The 27,654-nt window shown below is 43.9% G+C and overlaps 1 protein-coding gene across 6 annotated transcripts in view; it reads left to right on the forward strand.

The window, feature by feature from the left end:
- The first annotated feature begins 1,290 nt into the window (after nucleotides 1-1,290).
- TRPM8 (transient receptor potential cation channel subfamily M member 8) overlaps nucleotides 1,291-27,654 on the forward strand; it is a 75,712-nt gene continuing 49,348 nt past the window's right edge. For all 6 annotated transcript variants that reach the window (XM_040703388.2, XM_046943550.1, XM_046943551.1 and 3 more), the window contains exon 1: nucleotides 1,291-1,897. In XM_040703388.2, coding sequence (XP_040559322.1) covers nucleotides 1,751-1,897 — 147 coding nt within the window. In that variant the 5' untranslated portion in view covers nucleotides 1,291-1,750. The remainder of the gene's footprint in view (nucleotides 1,898-27,654) is intronic.

The raw sequence follows: 27,654 nt of genomic DNA on the forward strand, positions 1-27,654 counted from the left end.
CTCAGGGTAGGGCTTCATTTGGTGGGATAGTAGAGAAAACAGTTAGTTCACTGGGGAAAATGTGATGTGCCAGATGTTCAGATGCTGGTGAAGTGCTGTGCTCTTCCTGCTGAAGTCAGATTTTGCATACATGAAAGTTAGATTTCAGGGACTAAAGATCTGGGATAATAAATGATTTCTGCAGATGAAAGAAGGACATGCTAGTCACTGCCCTATGCTTGTGAAGCTGAGTAGGCTGGAGCCCAGTCCCCTTTGCACAGAGTGTTCTGCAGGCTTGGTTATATAGAGAACAGTGTTTGCTTTCCCTAGATGTGCATCTTCTGGCAAGAACTATCCCTGTCTGCACTCAGAAGGAAAATACTTGCTGGAGAAATACAGTCATGAAACTGAAGAGTGAGAGAGCTGCTGGTAGTTCCCAGAGCTCTCTTGAGACTGAGGTTTACTTGCTTCCTGTCTTGATGTAGCAGCCCTGTGGTTTCCTTGGGCTGGTTTTGGTGCAGCATATGCCTTTTTGAGGAATAAATAGTTATGTGTTAGCTTGTGTATAACACAATAGTTACGGTTCGCTGGATTTTAACAGCCTTGTCAGCTAGAGCACAAAGCCCTTTAAACTCCACATTCCTATTCTAAGAACTTTTCTGAAATGACCTTGTTACCTCAGTTACAGCAGGAAAAACACAAGATTCAACAGTAATGATTTATAGCACAACAGTGTTTTTAGATGCTGCCTGGCTTCTTACTAAATGCTTTCTTTCATTCAAAGGGACTAAGACAACAAATGTCTTAGCATGGTCTTTGATGGTCTTTCCATGAGTTATAAGGATTACATTTTGATCATGAAGTGTTGGATTAGGGACTGAGGTTTGTGCGTGAAGATGTCCTGGTGGATTTAATAATAACTAGAAGCAATAATATGTACTATGTAATATGGTCATGGTAAGACTTAAAGGCTCTGAAAGCTTTGCCAAGTCAAGTTTTGACTTGAGAAGGTTGATATACTTTCTGGTAGGTGACTCTGTCTCAAAATTTCCTTTTGGAGAAAGGGGAGATGGAGCAATTCACGTATTGGGTCAAGTCTCCATTACCCATTCAGTTGTTGTCACCAGTGTAAAATAAGGACATTTGAACTTCCAGGCTGACAAATGATTTAACTATCTGGCCTTTAGACAGAGGGCTGTTTGTTCTGCTTTGCCAGCTATCTGTATATTACAGATGCAAAACACTGTGTGACAGTACTCTTACAGAAATGTTGAGTCATTTCTCTTAGCCAGTTAGCTTTGGTGACTTTATAGCCTTTGCAGTCATGGTGTGACACTGGGAGGATTGCATCTTGATTTGCCAGTCTTTGACCCGAACTAAAACGTATGACTTTTGGGATTGAGACTTAAAGGGTGTCATGCCAGGACAAAGAAGCTCTAGGAAGATGAAAATACTTGTGGTTTTATGAAGAAACGTATGGAATGTGGAGTATTTCGCTTTAATTAATGTCAGTCTCCAGCTTCCAGCTCCCAACAATTTCCTCTAACCTGAGCAGAAGTCTGGCAGGAAAGCAACCAAACTAGCAAATGTTGGCTGTCAGTCTCTGTCATGATGTTATGTGTTTGTTTTTTTTTCTTTCTAGAAATTTCATATTTTAGATAGATTGGTTAGTAGTATAAGATAAAGGTGACTTAGCCTTTCATAGTCCAAACCTCATCCTAAACACCAAGATAATGTGCATTGCCACCGCCGTCTTTTCTACTGAAGGTCAATGGCAAAATATGCAAAAAAGGGCCCAAACTGTGCAACTGCAAAGCATAAGCAACTTCTGCAGAAGAGCGAGCTGGCGCCAAATTGGTTGGAAGAGATGATAAGGATGAAAAGGGAATGTGGAGAGCAGCACAGGGATGCTACTGAGGTAAGCAGCTACCTTACCTACTGATATCTTCAGCCACAACGTTGAGTGCCTTGTCCTCAAGGAGGCAGAAGGATATTTCCCTAGGTCATGGTGCCCTTCTCTAGCTGCTCAGTGGGAAGTTTTTTTTGTATTTGTCATCTGTAGCCAGAATTAATTCCCATCATCTGTTCTCAGTGCTTACCTATTGCTGTCTGTCAGAGCCAAATATCTCCTGCATGCCTATGGGACTTGAGAATGGGGAGGTTTCTCTGTAGTCCTGTGTGCTGCAGAAGTAGCTGCCCTACCAGGGTGCTTGGGGTTTTGGTTTTCATGGCAGTCGACTAGAAGTTGCAACTCTGTGGTCAAATGGTACCCAGACAGTGAAGGACATTTTAATACCAAATCCACGAACAAATCAATTTGCTGCAGTAAGCTACTTAGTGGGCCCATCTGGTAGTTGCTAATTTACAGACTGGGCCATCTGCCACTGTCACAAGCTGGTAAGACTAGGAAAGTTACCCAACACAGCCAACAGTTTAGCTTTGTTTTCATTTTTTATTCCCCTCAGTGCTCTGTTCTGTTTCACTGCTAGCTGATGGGAATGGCAGTGGTTTCTGTTCTGAAATTGGATTTCTCAGACCTTGGATAATCTTGTGCAGCAGGGAACCACTGCTGCTGTGACTCAGCAGCTGCTGCTGGTGTGTTTGTGCAGCATTCAAGCTGCTGACAGTGGAGTGCAGTGGTTTAGGAAGCTGCATCTCTACACAGTGCCAGCATATTTTAGCTTGCTGTGACAGGATATGTGGAAAACTTACTTTAAATACATGTTATTAAAGCTGCAGTCTTCTCAGCTACAGAATGACTTCTGCTGTAATGGAAACAAAGAGATAAGGCTGCTGCGATGTGGAGATCAAATGAATTAAAAGCTGCAGATGTGATCTCCAAGTTGGTTTTGAATATGCGTGAGGAATGAGAGATGGAAGTAGGTTGCAAATTCTTCAGTAAAGGTCAGCTCTGAAGAGAGATCTTTCTACAGTCCCTGCAAAACATGCCATGGCAGTGCAGGACCAAGAGCTGCTGGTGCTTTGGAGGCTGCAACAAGTTCAGAGAACAGCTGACCATGCCTGCAGTAGGGTTGTGTCCCCTGGCTCTGTGTGTATTGCCATCCGTGTTCCACAAGGTAGCACTTGACTAGTTTTCCTTCAGATAAGAATGCAAAGCAAACACCAGCTGCTGGGTGTTAGCATTTCTCTGATGTTGTGCCTGTGCAATACTTAGTTAAGGCCAGCTGATAGGCACTTTCCGCTGTGGGAGTGAACTAGTGGTCATTTTTGTTCAAGGTCTGCATGGCTAGGTCTTGGCAAATGCCGGCTCTTACAGTGCTTACAACTTGGATTTTCTATCTGAAGATGACATGGTGAAGCTGAGCTAAATCTCTAACTAAAGTAGGTTAGGGTTAGCCTTAGTCTGAAAACCATTTTCCTTTGAGAACATATTTAAATGCCCTTCAGAAAGGGTCAGAATTTAATCCACACTTGTTTCATGCTAATTAACTAACGTTCTAGACTCTGGCAATCTGAGTGGTAGAAATGGTGATGCACAGGATTTACAGTCATCAGCTGTTAGCTATACAGATGGTGGAAAGTGAAGCAGTGCAATAGACCAAACACTGATTTTCTGAAGGTTTGACCCTGGGAACTCCTTTGAGCTTCCCTAGATTATGATGGAAACTCGTCCTAGAAGGGAAAAGCCCTCAGCAACAACAGAGCTTGCAAACCCAGCTGTTCTATTGACAAGGTGAAGACACAAAGCCTTTCCTTACTGCCAGAGACTAATGGTACTCTCCCTACTGGGACAAAAGCTTTCTACTTTGGAGCTGGGATTTGTTTTTCATCTGAGCATGTTTTTCGTCACTTACTGTTATTGAATGAGTTATCCTTGGGGGGAATATTAATTGAATTCTCTGTCAGTCTCTGGTTTAAGAACAGGGAGGACCCAGAGGAAAGATTGCCAATAGGGTTCCTATGTCTAATGTGATTAAAAAATATTTGGCTGCAGAAGAGATGTTGTTCTTCCATTGTATTTCTCTGCAAAGAGATAACATGGATGCTGACTGCTGAAGAGACAGGTCATACATGTTTAATTTGAACAGCTATAAAAAGAAACTTGCAGTAGGGCTGCTTATTGGAAATTTAATAAAGAAAAGTTATTACCATGGCTTAGTATAATCCCAAGGATATCTCTTCATGTACTCTTCTTGGAAACTAAGCTGTCAAAGAAGTTAAGCTAGGAAGTTGTTGTGTGAATAACACATTAGATCTGAGAGGCAGAATAATCTTTTTTATGATGGGATTTGGGAGCTGAGCACTGATCTCTGTTGTATTCACAAAGCTCACATATCAGTGCTGCTGGACTGTTTCATGGCTGGGGACTAAAGGCTCCGATGAAGTAACCAGCCCAAGGCTACCACAGGTCTTTGCTGTGGTTGTGATGGGCGCAGTGATCATTAAGCCCTCCTTATCTCCTGATGCTTCCCTACTAAAGACATAATAAACAGCTGTAAGACTACTAAATGCTTTTCAGTGCTTGTTTTTTTGAAGCCAGGGATATGTTTAGGCCAGAAACATGCCCTTGGGAGAGGCACCATGCTTCTGGCAGCACCTGAATCTGAGATCAGCCACAGCACCAGAAGCTATGATGTCCTCTCCTTGTGATTCTTCCACCTCTAACTGTATGTTGAGAGCATGACACTACCATCAAGGCTGTGGGTAGCTTGGAAATGATGTGACAGGGGCTTCAACCTCATTTGCATGTAGTCTGCTTACTTCCTTCAATGAGAGTGTATCACTGTATAGGCCCTGCATTTCTTGCTCTGGAAGATGCAAAAATGCTTAACAATGCTCCTTTGTCTTCAGATTAAGTTAATCACTGACTTATTTTTGTGGTTATTGCTGCCCTTGTTGTAAGACTGTTTTCTCAGTAGAATTTCAGATGTGTCTCTAACCTATGTTTTTCACTTATAATTTCCAAGAGGTAAAATCTTGGCATGTTTAAAGTATCCTCAGTTCTGAGTGGAAGTGCATGCAAGCTGTGCAAGTGCAACTTCAGCTTCTGAACAGCAGAGAGTATTTCACAGTGAGAAAAAAGATGCTTGCAAGAAGTGATGTATACCTTCAAAACCTGCTTATGAAAATAAGTAATTTCCTCATATGAGTCTGGCCCTCCTGTTTGATTTTTTGAGAATTACTGCTGCTTGTTTGTCATTGCTGCTGTGTGTAAATAGCTTGTACAAGCCTTTTTTACAGTAGCTTGTAAAATAACCACATAGAAGCTCAAGCGATAGGCAGTTAAAGTCAGTCTATGAATGTATTCCAGGATATTCTTGAGGCCAAAAAGTTGGGAGAACTTGAACACTTGGTTGAGCTTTGGGTAATAAGTAAGCTCAGTGGCAAACAAATAGACGGGATAGAAGTCCTAGACACAGACCCAGGTGAGAGATGCTTTGTTCAAAGGCCGGGGACTGGTAGTGAAATAGTGTGCTTCATTTAAGACGAAGCAATGGAAGGTTCAAAAGTCAGCTGAGTCTGAAAGAGGGAGCTGGGAAAATCTGCAGTAGTTTCTTATCTTCCTCAGTTGACACAGGGTTCAAACACCAGTATGAAAGGTAGGGCCTTAAGAACTGGAAATATCCCATTTTCTCTGAATTGGATACTTTGAGACATTTGGTTTGCCTTTCTACAGGGTGGAGTAATGCTGTGCAGCCCATAGTAGAGCTGGGTAGGAATGAGTAGGGGACAGGGCTTAGCTGAGAACAACCAATTTGGGAAGCTGTCACTGCATTTGTCCAGTAATATTTTAGAAATAAACCTGTTACGATAGCTTTTCAGATTTCTAAATACAGACATCTCCTGGGGGTCACAAGGCTGTTTTTCAGAGGCAAAGAGCAATGAACTATTAGCTTCAGTCATGTTTAGACATTAGAAAACATTTCACCCAATGTAGTATAAAAACATCCACGTATGTAAGAAATTGACTCATCTTAGGGTTTATGTAGATCTTGAAATGAAATTGTTTGGCCTAATCAAGCAATGTAATGTTTTGATAAAGCTGCCAAGTAGGAAGTGAGGACCGTGTTCATATTTGTTTTTGCACTGCATAAATCTCCACAGCTCCCTGCAGAAACAGGGGCAGAATAGAAGACAAGCTGACTATGTCTTGGCTGAAGGCTTTAAGACTAGCTACTGCTTGCAGCCTCAAAAAAGGCCTCTTGATAGGTGAATGGGGGGTTGTGGCTGATGGCATTTATGCGTTTCATGTGGCAGGCTCATTAAGATGCCTTATAGCAATGCAGGTGTTTGTGCTGTGCATCATGCTGTATTACACAAAGGTGTGTCCCCAAGCAATGGTGTGAAGGATGCACCTACTGTAGTGCAGAGCTGCAGTTCATAGGGATAGCAGCCAGGTCTTTAGGGTAAGAGGGACTTTACCTGACAGTTTGCCAGAACTTGGGCTTGCATCTGAAATCTGATATATAGCAGCATACAGCAACTTATAGATTGAGACCTCATAGATCTCAGAAAAAGAGGCCGGATTTGAAAATCAAATACGGAAACAACAACAAAACAACACTGAGGGTATGGATACCTCTGTTTTCCCCATCAAAATTGTACCTGTGACAGCATTTGTAAACTGAAGCTCGCCCCCACCAGCTCTTATCTCCATTTATGTAACTCTGCAGATAATCCTGTGCTCTTAGGAGGCCAAACTGAAACTTCCTATGAAAAGAAGTGACAAGGTTCTGCTAATGCTAAACATACAGTTGGTAATGAACATGGTCATGCTTCAGGGAAATGTAGCAGCAAGGGTGAGCAATGCTTCTTTACCATAAAGCAAGACCCTTCTCTAGCACCTTCCTAGCATCAAAGCCTAGCACTGCAAACCAGCCAACCTTCCCTGTTTTATCTTCATGCTAACCCAACAAAATCATGAGGTTGCTTTAAGGGTTATGTCTGCAGATCTAACACCCTCCTCCAGTAACCTGTAAGTCTTGTCACTGGGAGGACAATAACACTGGAATGGTTTTCTCTGTGTCCTCCTTGTTCTGTTTCCTCTTTTAATAGTTTTCTCACCAGTGACTTCCAGACAGGAAAGTGTTATGCACCCCAACAAACAAGATCAATGGATGGTCATGACATTTTTTATGCAGGGAAAAGAAACATTGCTTGCCTGGTTCACAAGGCTCTCCTTTCCTGCTCTGTTCTCTCATCAGCTTAGCCTGTAAATTGGCAGCCCTCCAGGCTTTAATTTCTATTTAGCTACTGTGTTTTGACATTGCTGTGCAGTGACAAATGTTGTGCTCCTTGTGAAGCTGGTGGCTTCTGATGAACTCTTTCAAGTCCTATATTGACAGGTGGGTTCCTGAGGTTTAATTTGCCCATTAGTTTTCCCTTTCTTAACTACCAGATGGCACTATAAAACACAGAGGAAAAGCATGATAGAACGTCTAATGACCTGCAATGTCACTGAAAGTACCAGAGAGTGATGTTAGTACAGGGCTGCCTCCATGACTAACACATTTGTGCTAGGATTGTGAACTGTAAATCCAGCAATATGCTGGTGTCTGATTAGCATAGTACCAAGTGCACTGGGAGACATGTTGAATTCTGCAGGGAATCACTATGAATGCAGTGTAAATCCCACTCAGGTGGAGGATTGAAGCTTAAATCACACCGTGCTAGCCCTTAGGAGGGCATATGTGCACCATGCAGTGTTGAGCAAGCTTTCCTGAGCAAAGCCATGCTCCTCTCCTTTTGCAGAGCTGTGTGCTGCCTGCAGCCAGGTGCGGGGCAGCACCTTGCTCATGGCCTGGAGGGCAGCAGAGATGGGCTAAGCCTGAAGGCTGAGGACTGTAGCCTGAATTCTTGCTAACCTGTCCTAGCCAAGTGCTTTTGTGTATTTACAGCTTCTAATCATGTCTCGGAGACAGAGCTTTAAAGGTAGAGTCAGCTATCTCCAAACTGCAGTTTGAAAGCAGTGTTATATGTAGCTGTTTTTTATTACTAGCAACTTCAGCAGCTGAAATTGGACCCCAGAGCTTCAAAGCAGCTGCTTAGCTGAGGAAGTGCTGCTGAATAAAAGCTCCCTGCTCTGCTACCCTCCCCCTGCTTTTCTACACTACCAGCTGTGTGAGCCCAGCAGCAAGGAAGAGAGTTCAGCCTTGAAGTGAATCTAAAGAGGAAAGAGAGAGAGAAGAGGAGAGGTGGAGTTAGCAATAGCAGCCTGCAGCATGGGAAGATGAGAAAGCAGAAGCAAAGAGACAGATGCTTGAATCTCTGTGTGGGTGAGCTCTGAGGAGCAAGGTCTGAATAGAGGGGAGGGCCAAGGAGTTTAAAGAGTGAGCACACTCAGTGCAAAGGCAGGGATTGCGTTCCTTTTTCTTTCTGGAGGATCAATCAAATGGAAAAGGTAAGGGGGACAAGGAGGAAGCGAGTGAAATCAGTGCCAAATTCCAGTTAAAATATGAACCTTTAACAAACAAGGACTGCGAAATGGGAAGAAATGCTGACATCTATCCAGCATAATGCAGGAAGTGAGGAAAAATAAACAGGCAAGTTAGTGTATGGCAGGCACGATACTCCCATTTTGTGATAATCCGGTTGTGTAGCTCTGTGCAGCTATCACTGGCAATACTTCTCTTAACCCCTAATGCAGCTATCAGTGCAGTGTCAAGCATTACGGTCTTTCAGAGGATGAAACTAGCTGGTAAATGTGACCTTTTTTTTCTTTTTTGTTACACGAGATTAGCAATAACCTGGAGACAAGAGGATGGAATTTACTTTTGATAGCACTGCTGGCTTCTGCAGAGAACTGTGGCTTTTAGCCAGGTTTAAGAGGTTCAAGTTGAAGCTTGAGGCAAACAAATCAGAACCAACTCTTAAATACACTGAGTAAAAATTGTCAGTTCCCTTTGAGCTGCTGCAAATGACTTGACTGGTTTTTGTCCTGAAGTCTCAGAGGGAATGGAAATCAGGGGACAATCTTGTTACCTCTTAGGGTAATGCCATAGCCAGTCTGCAGTCTCATTTCATTCATGCCAGAAGCGCTGCTGTGATACATGTAGTTGGTCCCCTGCTCCTACCTTTTGGTAGAGCAGTATTTGTCCCCTGTGGGAACTGGGGAACACAGAAGCAGCTGGCTCAGCTTTTCCATGGTGGTGAAGTAGGCACTCAGTGTGGGGTCCTGTGCCTCAGCCAGCATCTTACCACGAAGACATTTTTATCTGATGCTTGTAAGGCTAGTAGTAGGGTTGGGGTTGAGCGGTTGTTGGAAGTGAGTGATCAGAGGGCTGGGGCCATTTTCTTGTGCTGTGGAGCAGCCATGAATACAGCCCCTCCAGTCCAGCTGTATCAAGCTGGGGTTACAAAGCACACAACTGCTTTGGTAGTTCTGGGTAACCGCGGTGCTCTGCTTACTCTTTCTTTCCTTTGGCAATGGCAACAGACCAGTGACTCAGTGAAAGAAAATACCAACATTTCTTTAAGGGTTTTGAGGATTTAATGTGCCTCTGGATTATTTTGTTCTGTTAGGCAAGTACTGCTGAGGTGTTAATAGGAAGGGGCTAAACCTCTCTGTTATTCTGCTGTTTTAACTGAGGAGTGGGGAAAGACAAGGTTAGTGTTTAGAAGTGAAAGACAATGGGACCTTAAGCTGTGCAGTGTTAGCAAAGCTATGAGCATCACATCCTCCTGGAAGGAGGCTGTTAGCTTTTCACTAGCTTGTTAGTAGGGTGGGAGAGCAAGGGGAGATCTGGAGTATGAATGGCCTCAAGTTGCACCAAGGGAGATTCAGGCTGGATGTGGGGAGAAATTTCTCCTCTCAGGAAGTGGTCAGATGCTGGATGGCACTGCCCGGGGGTGTGCTGGAGTCACCACCATCCCTGGAGGTGTTCAAGAAATGTTTAGACATTGTAGTCAGGGACGTGGGTTAGTAGGAGAATATTGGTAGTAGGGAGATGGTTGGACTCAGTGATCTTGGAGGTCTTTTCCACCCTTGATGATCCTCTGATTCTATGAGCTGGTCCTGGGAGGTGGACTCCAGACTGCAAAGCTGCCATCTGGAGAGTGTGAAGAGTGTGGACAGATCTCTACATCAACAGAAAGAAACAAAGCCGTTCCTTCGTCTAGGTGCAGCTGTATATTTTCCCCTTTTTGGCAGTGAGTTCTATTTTCAGAAAGGTTTGCTGTCCCTCGTGGTTTATCTGTTTGGTAGGTGGCAGACGCAACAAACCAAAACATATTACTTCTCACCTCTTGGAGCCTGTGTATTACAGTCTCTGGGAGTAGAGTAACTAAGCTGTAAGATCTGCTTTCAACGTACTGAAACTGTAGGCTTACTTTTAACGTGGCTGGCTTAAAAGCAGCACAGTTTTCTTTCTGCCTTGTCTAGTGGCAGGGCGCCAGGCCCTCCCGGCTTCTGACTGTGGCTGTGGTGGCTTTTGGAATTACAGAATAAATCTCCATCTTTCCTTTTTAGCTCTTCCTTGGGGAACTCCTGAAAACTCTGCTCTCTGAAAGGCGTGTTAGAAGCCTTAAAATGCCCCCAACAGAGTATCAAAGTGTGACGTGAGGGAATAATCTGCATAATCAGATTTTTGGTTTTATCTGGGCTTTTTGTTCAGAAAAGGCCATGTTCTTTGCTGAAATCTGGACTCTGACCTTTTACTCCCCTTCTTCTGTTTATTTAACGTGCAACAAACGTCTCAGGCCTAAACAGATGCGAAATCTTGTGGATTCTTGAAGTTGTGAGGGACTTAAATAGTTGATTTTAAGGCAGAGGTACTGAATGGGAAATGCAATAATTCAGTTTGACGAACAAGGATTCAGGAGTCATTGGATTGTCTGGGTGAGGTGTTCTTTCTCCTGTGACTTTGTGTTTCTACCAATACATGTAGTAGGTGGGTTTGCATCATCTCTTGGTTTGCTTTGGCAGCTCACAGCCCCCTCCTTTTTTCCCCCAGTTTTAGTGCTCAGCATAATGCCATATCGTGGCTATGTCCCCTCCCAGCCCATTGTACACCCCCAGCCCCTTGCTAACAAAGCAGTATGAGAAGCAGAAAAGTCACTGGCACTGTGTAAGCACTGCTCAGCAAAGCTAAACCATCTGTGTGTTATCAGCACTGTTCTCACTACAAATCAAAATCATGGTACTGTATGAGCTGCTGCAAAGAAAACTAACTCAATCCAAACCAAAATAGGACATTGGGATGGAGAAAGTGGGTGATAATGGCTGTTAGCAGGCTTGGTTGATATCAGATTGCAGTAGATTCCACTAGAGGCTTTATGGGAGGCGGGCAGAGGGCTCCGGGTGCAGACCTGCAAAATATGAGTACCTACAACATGCAGCTGACACTGAGCCTTGCAGTTCTTTGCCCACGAAGTCTCAAAAATCAGATGGTGACAGGGTGACCCTGGTTCCTCCACAAAAGCAGGGTTGTTTTTCCAGTTTGGAAATAAAACTGCAGTGTGATTGGGCACAAAATTTAAGAAGCAGTAATAACATTTTGTGCCGTCTGTGGCACGTTAGGTGATATCGTGACAAGAACAACCAGTATTTGATAGCTTATTGTCTCAGACAGCTTGGGAAATGATAAATCCAAGTTCATACTTTTGTGCTTTGCTGTAGCTTTTCATAGGGAGCATTGTAGAAGCTGTATGTCTTCAGAGGGAGTAGCAAACGAACATACAATGCTTTCTGTAGCTGAGCATGTTTGTGAAAGTATGGCTTTTTCCAGGAACGCAAAAATGGAAGCCTGGCCACGAGCACAGCTCAGCTTTGAAGCTTACCCTCTGCTGCAGGTTCGGGTCTGCTTCAGTTGCAAAAACAGCATTTACTCCCCTAAGCCACATTTTTTTTTTTTTTTTTTGAGAAATGCAGAGTGAGTCCTACTTATGATACTAACACTAATCTGTATCAGTCTAATATAAAAATTAGGCTGCCTGAAAGCTTGCCAAGGGGCAAAGCCTCCTTCTTGCCATTAAAGCGTTTTAACAAATGACCTTGGTTGGTACGCCCATAAAAACTGGGCTTCCACTGCTGCAAACGCTGTGCAGTAGGATTTACACAGGCATCAGAATTCTGGCTGAGTTCGGTTTCCTTGTTGTCAAGTGACCTACTTGAATATATACTGAGTAATGTAATTACCATCTGGAAACAACTCACCTTCTGCCGCTTAATTATATTTTCCAAGTATACTTAAGTTGATTTCAAAGGAACTGTGTTGGTTGACGTAGTGGGTTTCCTCTTCACTGTTGTATGAAAATTGCCATGTAATTACATTCTAATATAACGTGCATGTGTTATTATGGGGCTGTGATTTGGGTAATGTCAGTATATTTTAAAAGTATTATATATGTTCTCCGCACAGAATCAGTAATCCCTTTAATGACAGTAGTCTTTTACAGCTATTCATTACTTTAATTCTCATACGCTTAAGGTCCATAATACTACTTCATCATCCTGTTAATGTTCTGGAAATTGCACTGGCTGGTTGAGGTGAGGTGTCTGATGATTGTCATCACGCTTGCGAAATAAAATTGTGCTGGTGCAGAAGCAAGTCAAGCACACTAATAACCAGGTGAAAAACTTCAGGTAGTGCTTTTCTGGTACTACAATGTGCTTCAAGGTGCTTGCTACATGTTGATTAACAGAAGAAATTGTCAGTAATCCCATTACTGACTTGATATAGGTTCGATTAAATATGTTAGAGCTCCACCTGCGCACACAGGAGCTGCAGCTTTTTATGTAATCTGCTTCTTCTGTTAGGCTTACATGATAGGTTTGCCAGGGCACTTCTCAAAATTAAATCTAGCCTAAAAGGATGAAGCACCTCTGGAGATTATCTTTGTGTGGATTACTTTCCTAAATAGGCAGTGACCCCAGAGGGGCAATGGGAGAGCTCTTCAGTCCTTTGCTGAGATGAAAATGTGTGGCACTGAAAACCTTAAGCATAATTTTTGCATTGCTAATCTTGGTGCCAGATTTAAAGGAGTTTTGTTTGTCTTTTTTTTTTTGGTATTATTTTTTCTCCTCCATGATGCTTAACCTGCTATGTGATTTCCCTGCTGTTAACGTGTTGCATATCAGCCCCTTTTCACTCTTCCTGGTGACCAGATCACCTTTTTTCCTCTGTGCTTTATTTCTCAGCAGTGTGTCACTGTCCTCTTTGGTGCAGGTGTGGAGCCGGGTGTGATCCTTACTTGTTTCAGCTTAGGTAGTTATGTATTGTCATCTCCTGTATGCTCATATATTAATACAGTTCTGCACTGAATTCCTTTGCCTCACTGTGCCTGGGAGAAGAACACAGTGGCAATGCAATACCACCAAGATTCTTCAGTGGACAGGGTGAATTTTAATGCAACACAGAAAGAAAGGTATTATAGAAAACAGAAACTCTAGTTCATTGTAGGATTTGCATTTCTTTTTAAGGTGCTTTTTGACTTGCTGGACCACTGCATTGTAGAGACAACTAAAAAGTGTACTGCAGTGTGTCTAAGTGCTGCCCATTGAAATAGCAGTGCTAGCTCTTGCTGTCCTGTCCTCTCTGAGTCCCAGAGATCCATGGCTGATGAAATAAGTTGCAAAGAGAGAGATAGGCACCTGCTTGGCAAGACCTTTTGCAGCAAGTACTATGTGATGACTGATTGTAAATTGCCTGGGAAAGGCTTTCTGAGCAGCACAGTTCCTGGAATTAAGAGCTGTACTGTCTTATTTTCATTCTTCCAGATTTCTGTGGCACATCTTGCATAAATGAAGAAGTTCTAGGAAAAATAAATCTCCAGTTATGTCCTTGTGCTAATGAAAAAATGCTACTCTTGCTATATATTCCTGAATTTAGCCAAACTGAAGTGACTGGACAAAACAACTTCATCTACTTCTGAGTTGCACAGAGCAAAACAAGATGAAACTGAGTAGAACTGAACCATGCAGACAAGTGCATTTTTATCATGAATTTAAACATCTGTATGTGGCTTTGGCTCAGTGCTATGCAGGCAGAACGAGACTGGCTGTGGACAAAGTGGAGAAAAAGCTTGTCACAAACACGTGTGATTGTTTTGTCATGCTGCACAGCAAGGGCAATGGCTTTGCTGACACTGGACCAGACAGCTGCATAAGTTGCTTTTCTGTGAATGTAGTTAATATCATTATGTCATAATATCATTACAAGCTTCTGTGTTGTTGTACTGCTGCTTTTATACTGTTCTAGTCACAGATCAGGCACCAGACAGATGCAAGTCAGACGTTTGTTGTCTTGCTGGCTGCACACAGCTGTGTGCTTGTTTGGAGTGGGCCAGAATACAGCAAGGGATCCTTAGCAGCATTGTCACTCTTTTTCTGCCTCTTACTCCTCTAAGGCCAGCTACTGTCTGTTTTGCATCTTTTCTGTATCAATTTCACTTCTCATTGGAAATAAGACTGCAAAGATTGATATTAATATCTTTTAGTCTTAGATCTCTTGGGAAACTGTCCTTAGGTACACAGGAACAGAATAGAGCTGGCAGTTCTTTAAGGACATGCTTCTGAGAGCACAAAAACTCTCCATCCTCCAGCAAAGAAATCACACAGAAGAGGCAGAAAACCAGCATGGCTGAACAAAGACTTGCTGGTCAAACTGGGGGATAAGAAGGAAATGTACAGGCAGTGGAAGCAGGGATGTGATGCCTGGTAAGAATACAGGGGTGCCGTCTGGATGTGCGGAGATGGATCCAGGAAATCCAAAATGCAAATGGAACTGAACTTGGCGAGTTATATGAAAAATAACAAGAAAAGATTCTATGGGTACGTTGATCAGAAGAGATAGGCCCCGGGGAGTGTACCCCCTCTGATAAATGAGAAGGGAGAAATGGCTTCTACAGACATGGAGAAGACTGAGATACTCAATGAATTCTTTGCCTGGGAAGATCATGGAGCAGATCCTCCTGGAAGAGATGTCAGCACACATGTGAGATGAGGAGGTGAGACAGCCTGCACAGCTTCACCAAGGGCAGATTGTGCCTGACCAATCTGGTGGCCTTCTATGATGGTGTTACAGCATCAGCCTACGTAGGCAGGACAACTGATATTCTCTGCCTGGACTTGTGCAAGGCTTTTGACATGGTTTTATTCCTACATGTCCTCATCTATAAATGGGAAGGAGATGGGTTTGAAGGCTGGACTGTTAGGTGAATAAAGAGTTGATTGGATGGTTGCAGCCAAAGGGTTGTTGTCAACAGCTCTATGTCCAGGTGGAGGCCGGTTGCCAGTGGTGTCCCTCAGGGGTCCATCTTAGGACTGTTGCATTTCAACATGTTTATCAGTGATCTAAGCAGTGAGATTGAGTGCACCTTCAGCAAGTTTGCTGATGACATCTAGCTGACTGGTGCAGTTGATACAGCAAAAGGAAGGGATGTCATTCAGAGGGACCTGGATGAACGAGGTATTGCACTTGAGTCAGGACAATCCCAGGTATGTGTATAGAGTGGGAGAACTCCTTGAGAGCCCTGCAGAGAAGGACTTAGGGGTTCTGGTGGACAGTAAGCTGGACACAAGCCAGCAGTGTGCTCTTGCAGTCCAGAAGGCCAACAGTATCGACAGAGGGCTGGCAGGAGAGAGTGGGAGATGATTGTCCACTACTCTGCTCTTGTGAGGCCCCATCTGGAGTACGACGTCCATTCTTGGGGCCTCCAAAACAAAAAAGATATGGAGCTGTTGGATCTTGTCCAGAGGAGGCCACAAAGATGATCAGAGGGCTGGAGCACCTCCCTTAGGAAGAAAGGGTGAGGGAGCTGGACTTGTTCATCCTGGAGGAAAAGTCTGGGGAGACCTCCTTGTGGTCTTCCAGTACTTAATAGGAGCCTGTACAGAGGAGGTAGACTGACCTTAGACATGGGCAAACAGTTGATAGGACAAGGGAGAAGAGTTTCAATCTGTAAGATAGGAGATTTAGGTTAGATGTTAGGAAGAAATTCTTCACTCAGAGAGTGGTGAGGCCCTTGCACTGCTGCCCAGAGAGCTTTGACTGCCCCATCACTGGAAGCATTCAAGGCCAGATTGGATGGGGCCCTGAGCAGCTTAATCTGGTGCATGGCAACCCTATCCATGGCAAAAGACTTGCACCTAGATGATGTTTAAGGCATGTTCCAATCTAAACCACTCTATGATTGTATGTATACAACATCACGACTTCCCTCCTGGGCAGAGTACAGAATAAAACCCCTGAGCTTCTGTTAATTTGGTGCCGTACTATTAAGGCAATCCTTAAAAGTTGGGCAAACCTTAAACTCCTTTAGCGATCCTTCTTCCCTGGGGAGAACTGCTTTCTTTCAAGCCATTCATCTTCTAAAATATTTGCCTTCTCCGTTTCTGACTAGAGTGTTGTTTTCCCTTGGGGTGCATTAACCACTGCTGGCTGCCAGGAGCCACCAATCTGCTGTCTCACTCCCCACCACAGCAGGACAGGTGGAGGAAACAAGATGGAAAAGCTTGTTGGTCAAGATAAATACAAGAAGATCCCTCACCACTTACCATCCTGCTTTGGTCTGCCTATCTCCTCTCATCCTCTGGTATCTCCCCTGCATCTCCCTTGCTACCAAAATCTTGCCATGTAAACCTATCTGATCTTAGTATTAATGGCAGCATCCTGGCAGAGATGTTTTCCATGTCCCTGGTCAGAAGGCATGGAAACAGTTTCTTAAATTCTCTCCTGATAGGAAGGCTCACTTTGAGCCCCCACAGGCGCAAACACCTCATGGTATGGCTCTATGTACTTCTATCTGAGATACGATTGTCTCTTCTACAGTCATCTCTATTTTTGTAGAGCGGATGTTTTGCCAATGCTGGGACAGTCATGGCTTCCCTAATGACTGTTTTCTGTGCTGCAATTATGTCAGCTTGTGTAGGAGTGGCAGAAAATAACAGCTATTTAACATGAGATGATCCATTCAGCTGCAGTGTCAAGAAGTCTCAGTGGTGGGCTCAAGTTGATGAAAAAGGAGGTTTTTACAGAGAGATGAAATGGGTAGGAAGGTGGGGGGTAAATAGCATTTTCCAAATAATCATTTGTCTGTTCCCTTTTAGAAACTGAACACTTGGCTTAAATAGCATCCCTCCCACAACATATTTGCAGTAGTAAATACTATGCTATGAAATCTTATGCCTTCAGAGATGATCGCTAATGCTATTGGGATTGCAGAAACTTGACTGTTCTGGTCAGCTGTCTTTAAATAAGGCTGCAGTCTATGCTGCTCCTTGCTAACAGTCTTAATCTTCTGTTTACAGTATGATCTCAATCATCTGTCACAGAAATAAAAATAGAGCTGAGAGGAGCAGGAAAGAAACAGCTGTTGGCTTTACACTTGCCCTTTTGTGCTCATTTTGATCCTTGTATCCTGCTGTTCATCATGATCCCACCCCTCCCAAACAAGTATCAGGCTTTCTCAGGCTCACTTGTGCAGATTATTTCAATAGATTCCCCATGTAGTTTGCAAATATTTGTGGATGTTGGAGTGAGCCTATTAAACTGGAGTCTTTTACTCCTCTTGCAGAATTGCAAGTTGCAGTTTCTGGCTCCCGTAGTTTATACTGGTAAGTATAGAATTTACTGTAGAATTTAAGATCTCATAGCACATTTCTGACCTTGTGAAATTACCCTTAGGTGCTGTCTTCTGTATGATAGGTGATGCGGTTTTATCTCTACAGTGGCAAGGTGGCTTACCTGGCTGAGGTTGCTTTTTTAGTATCTAAAAGTTCCTGCAATTGCCTTCTAGAAAGATGCTAGTGGTTTCATATTATCTGTGTTGGCATAACTTAAATATTTAACTTTTGGAAACTGTGAGGGTAGTTGCCTCGCAGTGCAATAATCGGGGAGAATAAGACTTCATGTAGAGTCTGACAGCAGAGAAAGAACATGGGAGGCCTGGTTCTCATGAGTGGCCTGGTTTTCAAGAGTGTCCTAGACCAGTCTGAAATCTGAGGTTGATGCAGCTCAGTTAGACTTCTGGAAATATTTTTTTCTTTACCTGAGAATGATGAGTTCAAAACAGATCCTTTAATGGAAAGCATTATCCTTGAGTTGTATATCTTGAGGAGTGGTATAAAAAGCCAAAACAAATCTACAGTACTTCTGCACTGATGTATAGTGTTTGTCAGTAAAAGTAGCTGTGCTTTAATCAGATTGCACAGCACTCTGTTCCTGGTGCTGGACCAGGGATTGATATGTAACCATCAGTGTGCTCTGAAGAGGCCTTTATGCCATTAGGGATAGATGCCAGAGCTCTACAATGAGCCATATAAACCCAACAAGAGAAGCTGTTCTGTTGTACTGCGCCCCAAATGGCTGCCAACTGGTGGCTTTATAAAACAGCCATGCAATGTAGTTAGTGTGGTTGGCTCTAACAGGCTGTTTGGGCAAATGGATGTGGAAAATTTTATTTAAATGTAGGTTGCAAATATGGATCAAACCACTCACAGCCTTCCCAGTAGTCTCCGAATCACCTCGGTTTCAGTGGATTTTAAATCAGCATCATCAGATCAGCAGGAAGAGCTGAGTTCCCATCATTCGGCAACGCAAATAGCTCTAACCTCTGTCACCTTTCCCTGTTGGGATGCACTTTTGTTTTTTAAATCCATATGGCTGTTTCACTTAAACTTGTGGTCATGAGTTCACAAACTTTTATGGTCTGCTGCGACTGAATGTTCTTTGGGGATTTTGTTTATGCTTTCTCATAAGGAAAGACATAGCTTGTTGGGTAGCTAGAATGAGAACTTACAGAGAGAACCATGCTTTGAAGAAGGAGCTGTGATGAGATCAGCATATATATGTTGAGATGAGAATATTTGGAGTTTGAGGTCAAGATGCATATTATAATGCCCAACAAAGCAGGCTGTACCTGGGATTGCAGAGGTAACAGCACTGACTAACCTTAGCTCATGTCTTCCTGTGCAGAATTGCTTGGAGATTTAAATTACGTCTGCTATTTGAACAGCTTTTATTTTTAATGATGTCTGGGCTGGGTCAGACAAAGGTACTTCTGTGGCCCAGTGGGTCTGAAGTTCCTTACTGGGTCTTTCTTCCTTGTGCTGAACCTAGAGACTGACTTCCCCTAAGGTCAGCTGGCTCAGAAGGATTGTGACAGCACTGCCTCAGCTCTCGTTTGGAGTGAAGCAGTAAGAAATCTTTTAAGTGCTGTGTCAGGCATGCTTTGAGTGGGGCTCCGTACTGTATCACTTAATTTCTGTACCCAGGCGAGCATAAATCCACTTCCTTATCGTTTATGGGCTTGAATAGTTATAAATAATGGTGACCAAGCAGAGCAGTTTTTTCTTGTACTTGCACTAATAGGTAATATAAAGGAGGCTGGGGAAAGTGAGCAATACTCAGTATTGCTATGCCCAAACCCAGGGGGAAACTAAAACATTTAACCTGCTTTTTGGCTGTTCGGTGCTAGAGATAAAAAGAAAACAACAACAACAACAAAAAAAACAGTTGCTAACCTTCTTTCCCTGGTATACTTTGGACACTTGATCCTTTAGCCTGCAGCTCTGGAGTATTCAGTATGACTAATTCTAGAATCATGGAATGGCCTGGGTTGTAAAGTACCACAATGACCATCTAGTTTCAACTCCTCTGCTGTGTGCGGGGTCGTCAACCACCAGACCAGGCTGCCCAGAGCCACATCCAGCCTGGCCTTGAATGCCTCCAGGAATGTGACCTTTAAAATAAAATAAGGGCGAAAAAAAACCCCAAAAACTGAGGGAGAAGCTCCATTTAGCATTTACTGGCAGTCGTATGCTCAGCACTGATCACAGTCAATGGAGTTTGTTGCACTCCAGTGCAGGCAATAGGTGAATGGGGACTACTGTGTCCTCTATGAGTTAATTACATGTGATTAAAGGTGGATGTTTGTAAATTTTCTTTTCCTTCAAATGTGAATGAACAATCTGGCTTTGGGTATGTTTCAACAGTAGGAGAGGCTGAGTTTAATTCCTCGTTTCAACCAGGGCACATTGAATAGGATGGCTGTATCAAGGTTTTTAATCAGCTTTGGCACACTCTCTAGCGGCGTGGCTAAGCATGAATTACTGCTTTTAATGTAATAACTTTGCTGAGTAATCTCTGCGTGAGCTGGACTCATAGTTGATAGGTTTGGTGTCTCACAGGAAAATGCTTCCACGAATGCTTTCCTTGGAGTGTGAATCCTAAGCAGCTGGAAGGCTATACACCATCAAGAAATCATGTCATAATAAAGCACGCATGGTTCAGTCTTGGAGAACTGTGAGCTTGCTTCCAACTAGGTAATCCGTGCTGTATGTTGTGCATCTGATGAAACATCTGCCAGTCTCCAAAAGGCTAAGGGTAAGATGGAGGATTAGAAAGAAATGCAAGTGGTCTTTCATCCCGATTTATTGTGGCTTTCTTCTGTGGTGTTCCTGGGAAGATTTATGAAGGAAAAATGTAATTGGATTTCCAAAGAAGGTAAAGGATAAGGCAAGCAGGAATAGCCTGTCTGGGAGTGTTATATTGCTAGGGGAACTGTAGGCAGTCCGGATGAAGGCACAAGGGGGTAAGTTCTCTTCTAAGACCTTGATTCAGGATTTGGCATTTACAAAGTTAGCATCTTTCCTGTTGGGAAATACTCTGGACCAGAAGGCTCACACTGGAGGAGAAAATATCTTAAGAATGTTCAGAAGTGGCTTCTGGCAATGCTTCTTAGGCTGGTTCTCAGTTCAAGCTGTAAGCACATTGGTATAGGTGGCAGCTAACCATTCCTTAATTCAGATGTGTGGCACATGGTTCATCCAAAATGTTGACTGGCTAAAATATCAGCAACTCAGTGAAGGAAAGCAAAGAATGGCAACAGTGTTGAAGGTAATTTAGGCTTTCCTAATGGCTGCCTGTCATTACAGTCTGGTAGCATGTGAGCAGATATCAATCCAGAATATTCTGGGCTCATTTACTGCCGCAGAGCAGGCTCTGAAACTGTGATCCACTCACAGAGAGTTGAATAGCTCTGAGCCTAAGACTCCTCCTTTTTGGACTGAAAGACCACTCTCTGCCAGTAACATCCTCTGCCAGTATTATCCTATGCCCAGCTTGGTGAGATAAGTGCAGTAGAAAGCCTTGTGATGCCAGGAAAGAGCAAGTGCTCTGTAGATGTAGGCTCTTTTAGGTTGGGTCTAGGCTACTGAGCCCATTAGTAGGAGAAAATAGGTAGCAAATGAGGATATGAATCAATGGGCAGATGCTTCTGGAGGGGTCTGGGCTTCTGGGGGGCCACTGGCTTGTGATGTGCTTTGCCCTGTAGAGGATGCTCTCTGCAAGAATAGCTGAATGCTGCAGGTAAAATTTCAATCTCTACAAACATGCACCTTGCACCAATTCTGGGCTTAAACATGTATTTTCCATGAACTGCATTTACTAACTGCGTTAGTTTTGGAATGTGTTAAAACAGGAGGTCTTGACTTCTCGCATTTCCAAAGAAGAAATAAGATCATCCATGCAAATATATTGTATTCTGTGGGAAGTCCTGGGCTGCTCTCTAGCTGGAGTGGCAGTTTCCCTGAAGTTGCAATCCTCCCTTTATCTTTCTTCAGTCCTCACTCAGGCCTGTCTGTAGTATGTTGCTGTGTTCTACAGAAATAGGCTTGCTTCCTCCCGTCTTAGGTATGATGAGTTGGATGACTCTGCTGACAGCAGTGCTGTCAGCTGGCTTGTAGTTAGGCTTCGATAAGCCAAGGCACCACGATCCTTTCATTTATCTGTTTGGCTGCACGGGAAAGGCTTAAAACAGCAGGCTCCTGAAATCTGCACTGGAATTGTTTGCAGATGTAGACACTTAATGGTGAAAAATAGTAAGCCATCCCTTTAGAGCCTGAAGAGTGGTATCTAAAGCCATGCCCTCAGCACTTTCAAGCCATAAATAAGAGTTCAGGCATGTTTGGCTAAGGAAGATTATTAGCTTGGCAGGGGAGGGAGGTTGTTTTCCCTGTAATTTAAAAGATTGATTCCTAATTACCTGGTTGAACATTTGCTGTCGTGCATGCTGAGTGCCTGAATGCAGTGGCTGAAGACAGAGTAGTTCCCTTTGGGAGAGTCATCATAATTGCTTGGCCAGCAAAGTGCCTGATCTCATCACCTTTTGCTGCAGGGAAACATTCGAGTCCTGGAGATCAAAACATCTTTTCCACAGTGTGGGAAGGAAATGAAAAGCAAAACTGTTTGTTTTGCACATTCCTGGGCTGTGCTTGCTTCTGCAGTATCCCAGCACTGTCCAGCAGTATGTTAGGTGACATGGGGAATGTTTGTCACATGCTGTTTGTTCTGTCATCTTTTTCCCAGGGGTGAGTGCATGCTTTAAGTGTGTAAAGACAGGGAGGTTAAGGAAGTGCATATTTCACCCATAGACATAGCCGTGATGGGCACACTGAATGGTGCTGCTGTTACAGGAGGAGGACAGTTTTGTGGCTACTTTCACTTCAATATGATTTAATTTTGCCTAGGTTTAGTTTGTGGTGCTGTATGATTTTCTTCATAGGTAAGGAATTTATTAAAAAGTTTGGTAGGGGGGTTAAGGAAATCAAATTGAAGCGAGGTTTATTTCACTATAGTGATGGAAAGCCCTTCTTCTGGTGTATGCTGTCAGATCCACTTTCTCAAGCTTTGTCCTTAGCCTGCTAGAGCGAGCCTGGCACTGGTGCCTCTTGCTCCACAGCCATCACATTAATGGGATGGCAAGATATTACAGCAAATTCCTGTTGGACAGGCAGCTTGTCTGGCAGCTGACCCCAGCCTGAAGGAACGCTGTCCTGGGGATTTCAATTGTGTGTAGTACCAGAGTGGCTGTCAGGCAACATCGATCATACTGAGCTGCAGAGTTCAGCAGTTCATCTTGGAAGGGCGTCCATGAAGGTGTGCTAATGCAGCCACGCTCTGCTTCAGGTGCTAAAACGCTTCCTGGGAAGAGTTCCTCAAGCAGCCGTCCTGAACTTTTGGCCCCACCAGCCTGTGAAGGAAATGTTTGGTGATGTTGACAGTAGAGCCTAGCATTTTTCAGATGGATGCTTTAGTCCGTGCATGACTCTGTGCAGAAAACAGAAGTGTTTCATGTAGAGATGGTCTGAGGCAGTGCCTCTTCTACTAAACTGCATCTTAAACCAAAGAATTAAATTGTGTCTGAAGCTCACTGAGGTTGAAAGGTTTGTTCAGTGAGAGCAGAGGATGAGCTGGGAGACAAGGGACACTCCAGGGAGGCTGTGCCCTAAGCCGCAGGCTGGAAGTCCCACAGCCTTTGCACGTGGCACATCTGCAAATGCACCTGTTAACAGCACTACTGAGGGGCTAGCAGGGTCCCTGGCAGCCCTCTGTGAGGTGAAGGAATAAAATAGGTAAAGCCAAGAGCAGTGGGAGCTGGAATCTTGGTGGACAACAGGTTGGCCATGAGTTATCAGTGTGCTGTTGTGGCCAGGAAGGCCAATGGCAACCTGAGGCACATTACAAAGAGGGTGGCCAGCAGATTGAGAGAGGTGATCCTCACACTCTGCTTTGCCCTGGTGAGGCCACATCTGGAGCACTGGGCCCAGTTCTGGGCTCTCCAGTTCAAAAAAGACAGGGATCTCCTAGAAGAAGCCCAGCAGAGGTTCACACAGATGATTAAGGGCCTGGAGCATCTCCCTTATGAAGAAAGACTGAGTGACCCGGGACTGTTCAGTCTGGAGAGGGATTAGGGGGAGTCCCATCACTGTTCATAAATTTATAGTGGGTGAGAGTCAAGTGGATGAGACCAGATTCTTCAGTGGTGTGCAGTGATGATCTTTCGCCATAGGGAATGGTTTCATCTTTCAATGCAAAGAAATTCCTTGATTTAAATGAGTTTCACTTACTGTAGAAATGACATACTTCCATGTAGGTGTTTGGCTGAACTTGATACCAGTTAATTCTTGCTTCCTGGAATATTTTGGCAGAGAGTGGGGTGTGCATGTTTTCAACACACCTTGTATGCTGAATCTTCTAGTTGGCCTTTGCTTGATGATTAGAAATGTATAAGGCACGAAGTGTAGTTTGAGGTTACTGAAGGTGCTTCACAGCTGAATGGCAAAGTGTTTTGCTCATCATTTCAGGTCTTTGCTCAGAGCAGAAAGTGAAGTCTACCCGCACCAGCATTGTGTTGATTTGCCTTGCTTGCTAATGTCTGCTTACATTTTTTTTTTCACTTGCATGAAAAAGCAGCCTCATAAATTAGAAGCACTCAGTAGACAATATGCTGCTCCTAATTATGTGGAAGCACAGACAACAGTCAAAACAGTAACAGAAAAACTACCAAAGCAAATGCAGAAGGCTGCTAACTGCCAAATTAACGTCTCAGCTCTTCATTGTAACTAAATTTGCATGTTGATGAGATTTGGTGGCACACTCCTGGATTACTGTCCTCCCCAAGGAGGAGGTGGACTGCTTCTATTGTGTCAGACCTGCACAGAAGCGTCAGCCTGTAGGACACACAGAAGGACAGTTTTGAGATTGCTATTTGCAGACAAAAATACGTTCAAATTCACATTCTGTTGGCTTAGTTATATGTCTGCAGTCTGAAATTGCATGCCATTACTGGTTGCTACACATCTGTGCTACAAATCCTTTTTAGGTCAGGAAATGTGTACATTGAGTTGAGGAGTTCAAGAAATGTTTAGATGTTGTACTCAGGGTTTAGTGGGGAAATGCAGGTGATAGGTGGGTGGTTGGACTGAGTGATCTTGGAGGTCTTTTCCAACCTTGGTGATTCTATGACTGTGCGTGGCATCTTTATTTTTCCTGTGGGAAAACACGTTCCTTGGTCTTCAAGTACTGATAGACAACAAAAGCCAGGATTTTTTCTCCCTCGAGTTTCTCTTTCTCTGTATTACTGCTGTGTTATGACTCCAGCTTAATGAGTTGTACTTCTTGCAGTTCTAGATTGGCCCAAGCCCTAGGGATTGCTCCAGTGCAATTTCCAAGGCTTGCAGCCCAGAAACATTGGGAGCTGAGGGGAGTGCCAACAAACTGCTCCTCAACTTCTGTAGTGTGTGAGACCCAGGGGTTAAGAAGAAAGCAATCGCTGCGCAGAATCTTTGCGTGAGCTGTTTGGGCCATATCATCTCTGATGTGTATGTTTCTTCTTCCTCTAACAGTTAGGTTAATACCTAGTGATGGTGGTGATGGGTTCACAGTTGGGATGGATGATCTTCGAGTTCTTTTCCAACCTGCATGGTTTTACACTTCTGTGATTAGTGCATATCCCTTGAAGTCTAGTAGGTGTGAAAGCTTTCAATCCCAGAGTGAGGTCTCAACGTGTCCTTGCTGCTCTCTGTCGAGGATTACTTGGCTATGGCACTACGGTAGCCACTTCTTCCATTTTCTCTGTCCAACCATGGCACAGGACTGTTTTCTCATTCAGCAGAGTGGGCTCTGTTTTTGTTTTGTGGCTGAGATCCATAGCAGAGAGTACTGCCTGGACATGGTCCTGGAGGAAATTTATTCTCATTGCAGTGGTGCTTGCCAGGATTTCTTAGCATGAGGTTTCGCAGCAGAATGTACTTTCTTCATTACGTATCTGTAATGAGACTTAAAGTATGAATTAAATAGGACTTTAATTGAAATGCTAAAATGTCCCAGGGCAAACTAGTAGCATAATTAGAAATGAGGCACATATGTCTCTTGTATGTTGCCGGGCATTGCAACAAAACAAGAACCAAGATGTTTTGAATGGAAACCGTAAAGCATCTTGTTGTCATTTGAAGACCATAGCTGTGATAATTCTGAATGCCCTGATTGGGATTCTGTATGTACCAAGGTATGTGTATAATTACAGACCCCTGTGGGCTTTAGATACGGTGGGTTCAGTCCTGAGCACACTGCACTTTGTTGGTACTTACTGCATGGGGCGCTGGGTTATTCAGCACTGATTGCACAAAGCTCCTCTGACAGATGGAGGAGCTCTGCCACCAGGTATGCAGGGGAGGATTTCCTCTGTGGAAAGCAAGCCTTATTTTTAGCATCAGAAATGCTATATTTCTTAAATCTTCCTCTTTGAGACCGAGACTCCTGTGGTCTGGCAGAAGGTAACTGTACACCTGCCCAATTCCTCCAGTGCTGGCCAGGGAATGCTGACTCAGGGAGACCAGATTAAGTGATATGGCGCTGGGTGGCTGAAATCAGCTGTGCCTGTTTCCACAGGGTCAGCTCGCTGTATTCTGTGTGCCTGAAGTATCCCCTAACGCTGGGTGTGAGCTTCCAGCTCCGAGCTCTGGTTTCATTTCATCTCAGACTGTCAGGCTCCTGATGTGAGCAGCTGTAACATGGGCTTCAAAGAAAACGGGTGTGATGGCATCTATTTTGGTCTCTGTGGATGTCGTGTTACCGCTGGATTTTTAAGCAACTCCTAAGGAAAGGGTATGACTGTATAGACCTACATTTTCTTAATCACCTAATCTTGGGCAAAGGGAATAAAAAATTATAAAGCAGGAAACTGCTTACTGCGTGGAAGGAGAAAGCTCTATAGAAATCCCTTTGGTCCTTTGGAGATGGAAGCAGATGGGGAAGGCTTTTAGTTTTGGATTCAGAGGGAGAGCACTAACAAAGACATGGTTACTACTAAGCTTCTTTGCATGTATTTTTTTCTCTCTAGTTTTGGTTATCAGTGCCATACATGCGTGAAAATTCCCTTATATTTAAGAAATGTAGGTGGGAGGCAGTTGTCAAACTGTTTCTTTGTGCTTTGGGAACATGTCCATGTCAAGGTACATGTTAGAGTGGCTCAGAAGGGACTTAGTTGTGCTCTCAGAGCCTCATACATGACCATCCTAAGCACTGGTATTTCGATTACTTATTACTTCCCTGTAGGGTGATGTGGGAGAGTTAAAAGGACCAGAGGTTGGCTCTGTATGGACCCAGAGCACTTCTCTCTCGAGCTGTAGCTGCCTCTGAATGGACAAAATTACATCGTGCTGTAGTACGAGTTTTCTACAAAAAGTAAAATAAAATCCTGCTCTCTTTGGCACTTCTCCATCTGTTGCATTGCCTCTTTTCCCCACCTGGAGGGTGTGTTTGTCATTGCTGCTGCTACATCAGCAGGAGCATTTCTGTGTGGCTCAGGAGGAGGACCACGTGCTGTTAAGGAGGACACTGATATCTCTGCATTTGTGCTGAAATGCTTTGGCAAAACCGTGCATTTCCTCTTTTTAGTGAAATAAATGGCTGGTCTCCCTCTCCTGCTTTGCTTACCCCGAGGAAGGCTGCTTTTCTGCTGACATAACGTCTGTTCTGCGGTGTTTGTCAGCTGTTCCCTCCGCTGCTGGTTCATGTATTGAAGTGCTTGTTTGGGTTCCTTAGAAGCTGAGCGGTTGTGTAGCACTGCTTAGTGCATGTTTGCTGGACAGAAAACCCTGTTGCTTAATTACCTGTGACCGCAGAAATGCTCTGCTTGTTTTCTACGGAGGTGAGACCTGCTAGCATTTCTGCTGAGATGTGGATGGCAGCAAGTAACTTCAGCCAGCAATTGCCACCTGCCCTCAGGATCTCATCGTAACATCTAGAGCAAATTCAGGGAGGTTCTAACCAAGCTGTTTCTCATTCCTGTGCATGACAGAGACCCCCAGGCAGAGCAGTCGTGTATATGAGGGCTGCTCTCAAAGTAATGCCTCCTATTTTATGATGTCAACCCACGACATCAGTGGTGAATGCTAGTGGTATGGCACTAGAGGTATGGCACTACGAGCCA

Source organism: Gallus gallus, chromosome 7 (genome assembly GCF_016699485.2).
Source record: "Gallus gallus isolate bGalGal1 chromosome 7, bGalGal1.mat.broiler.GRCg7b, whole genome shotgun sequence".
NCBI classification, from domain to species: domain Eukaryota; kingdom Metazoa; phylum Chordata; class Aves; order Galliformes; family Phasianidae; genus Gallus; species Gallus gallus.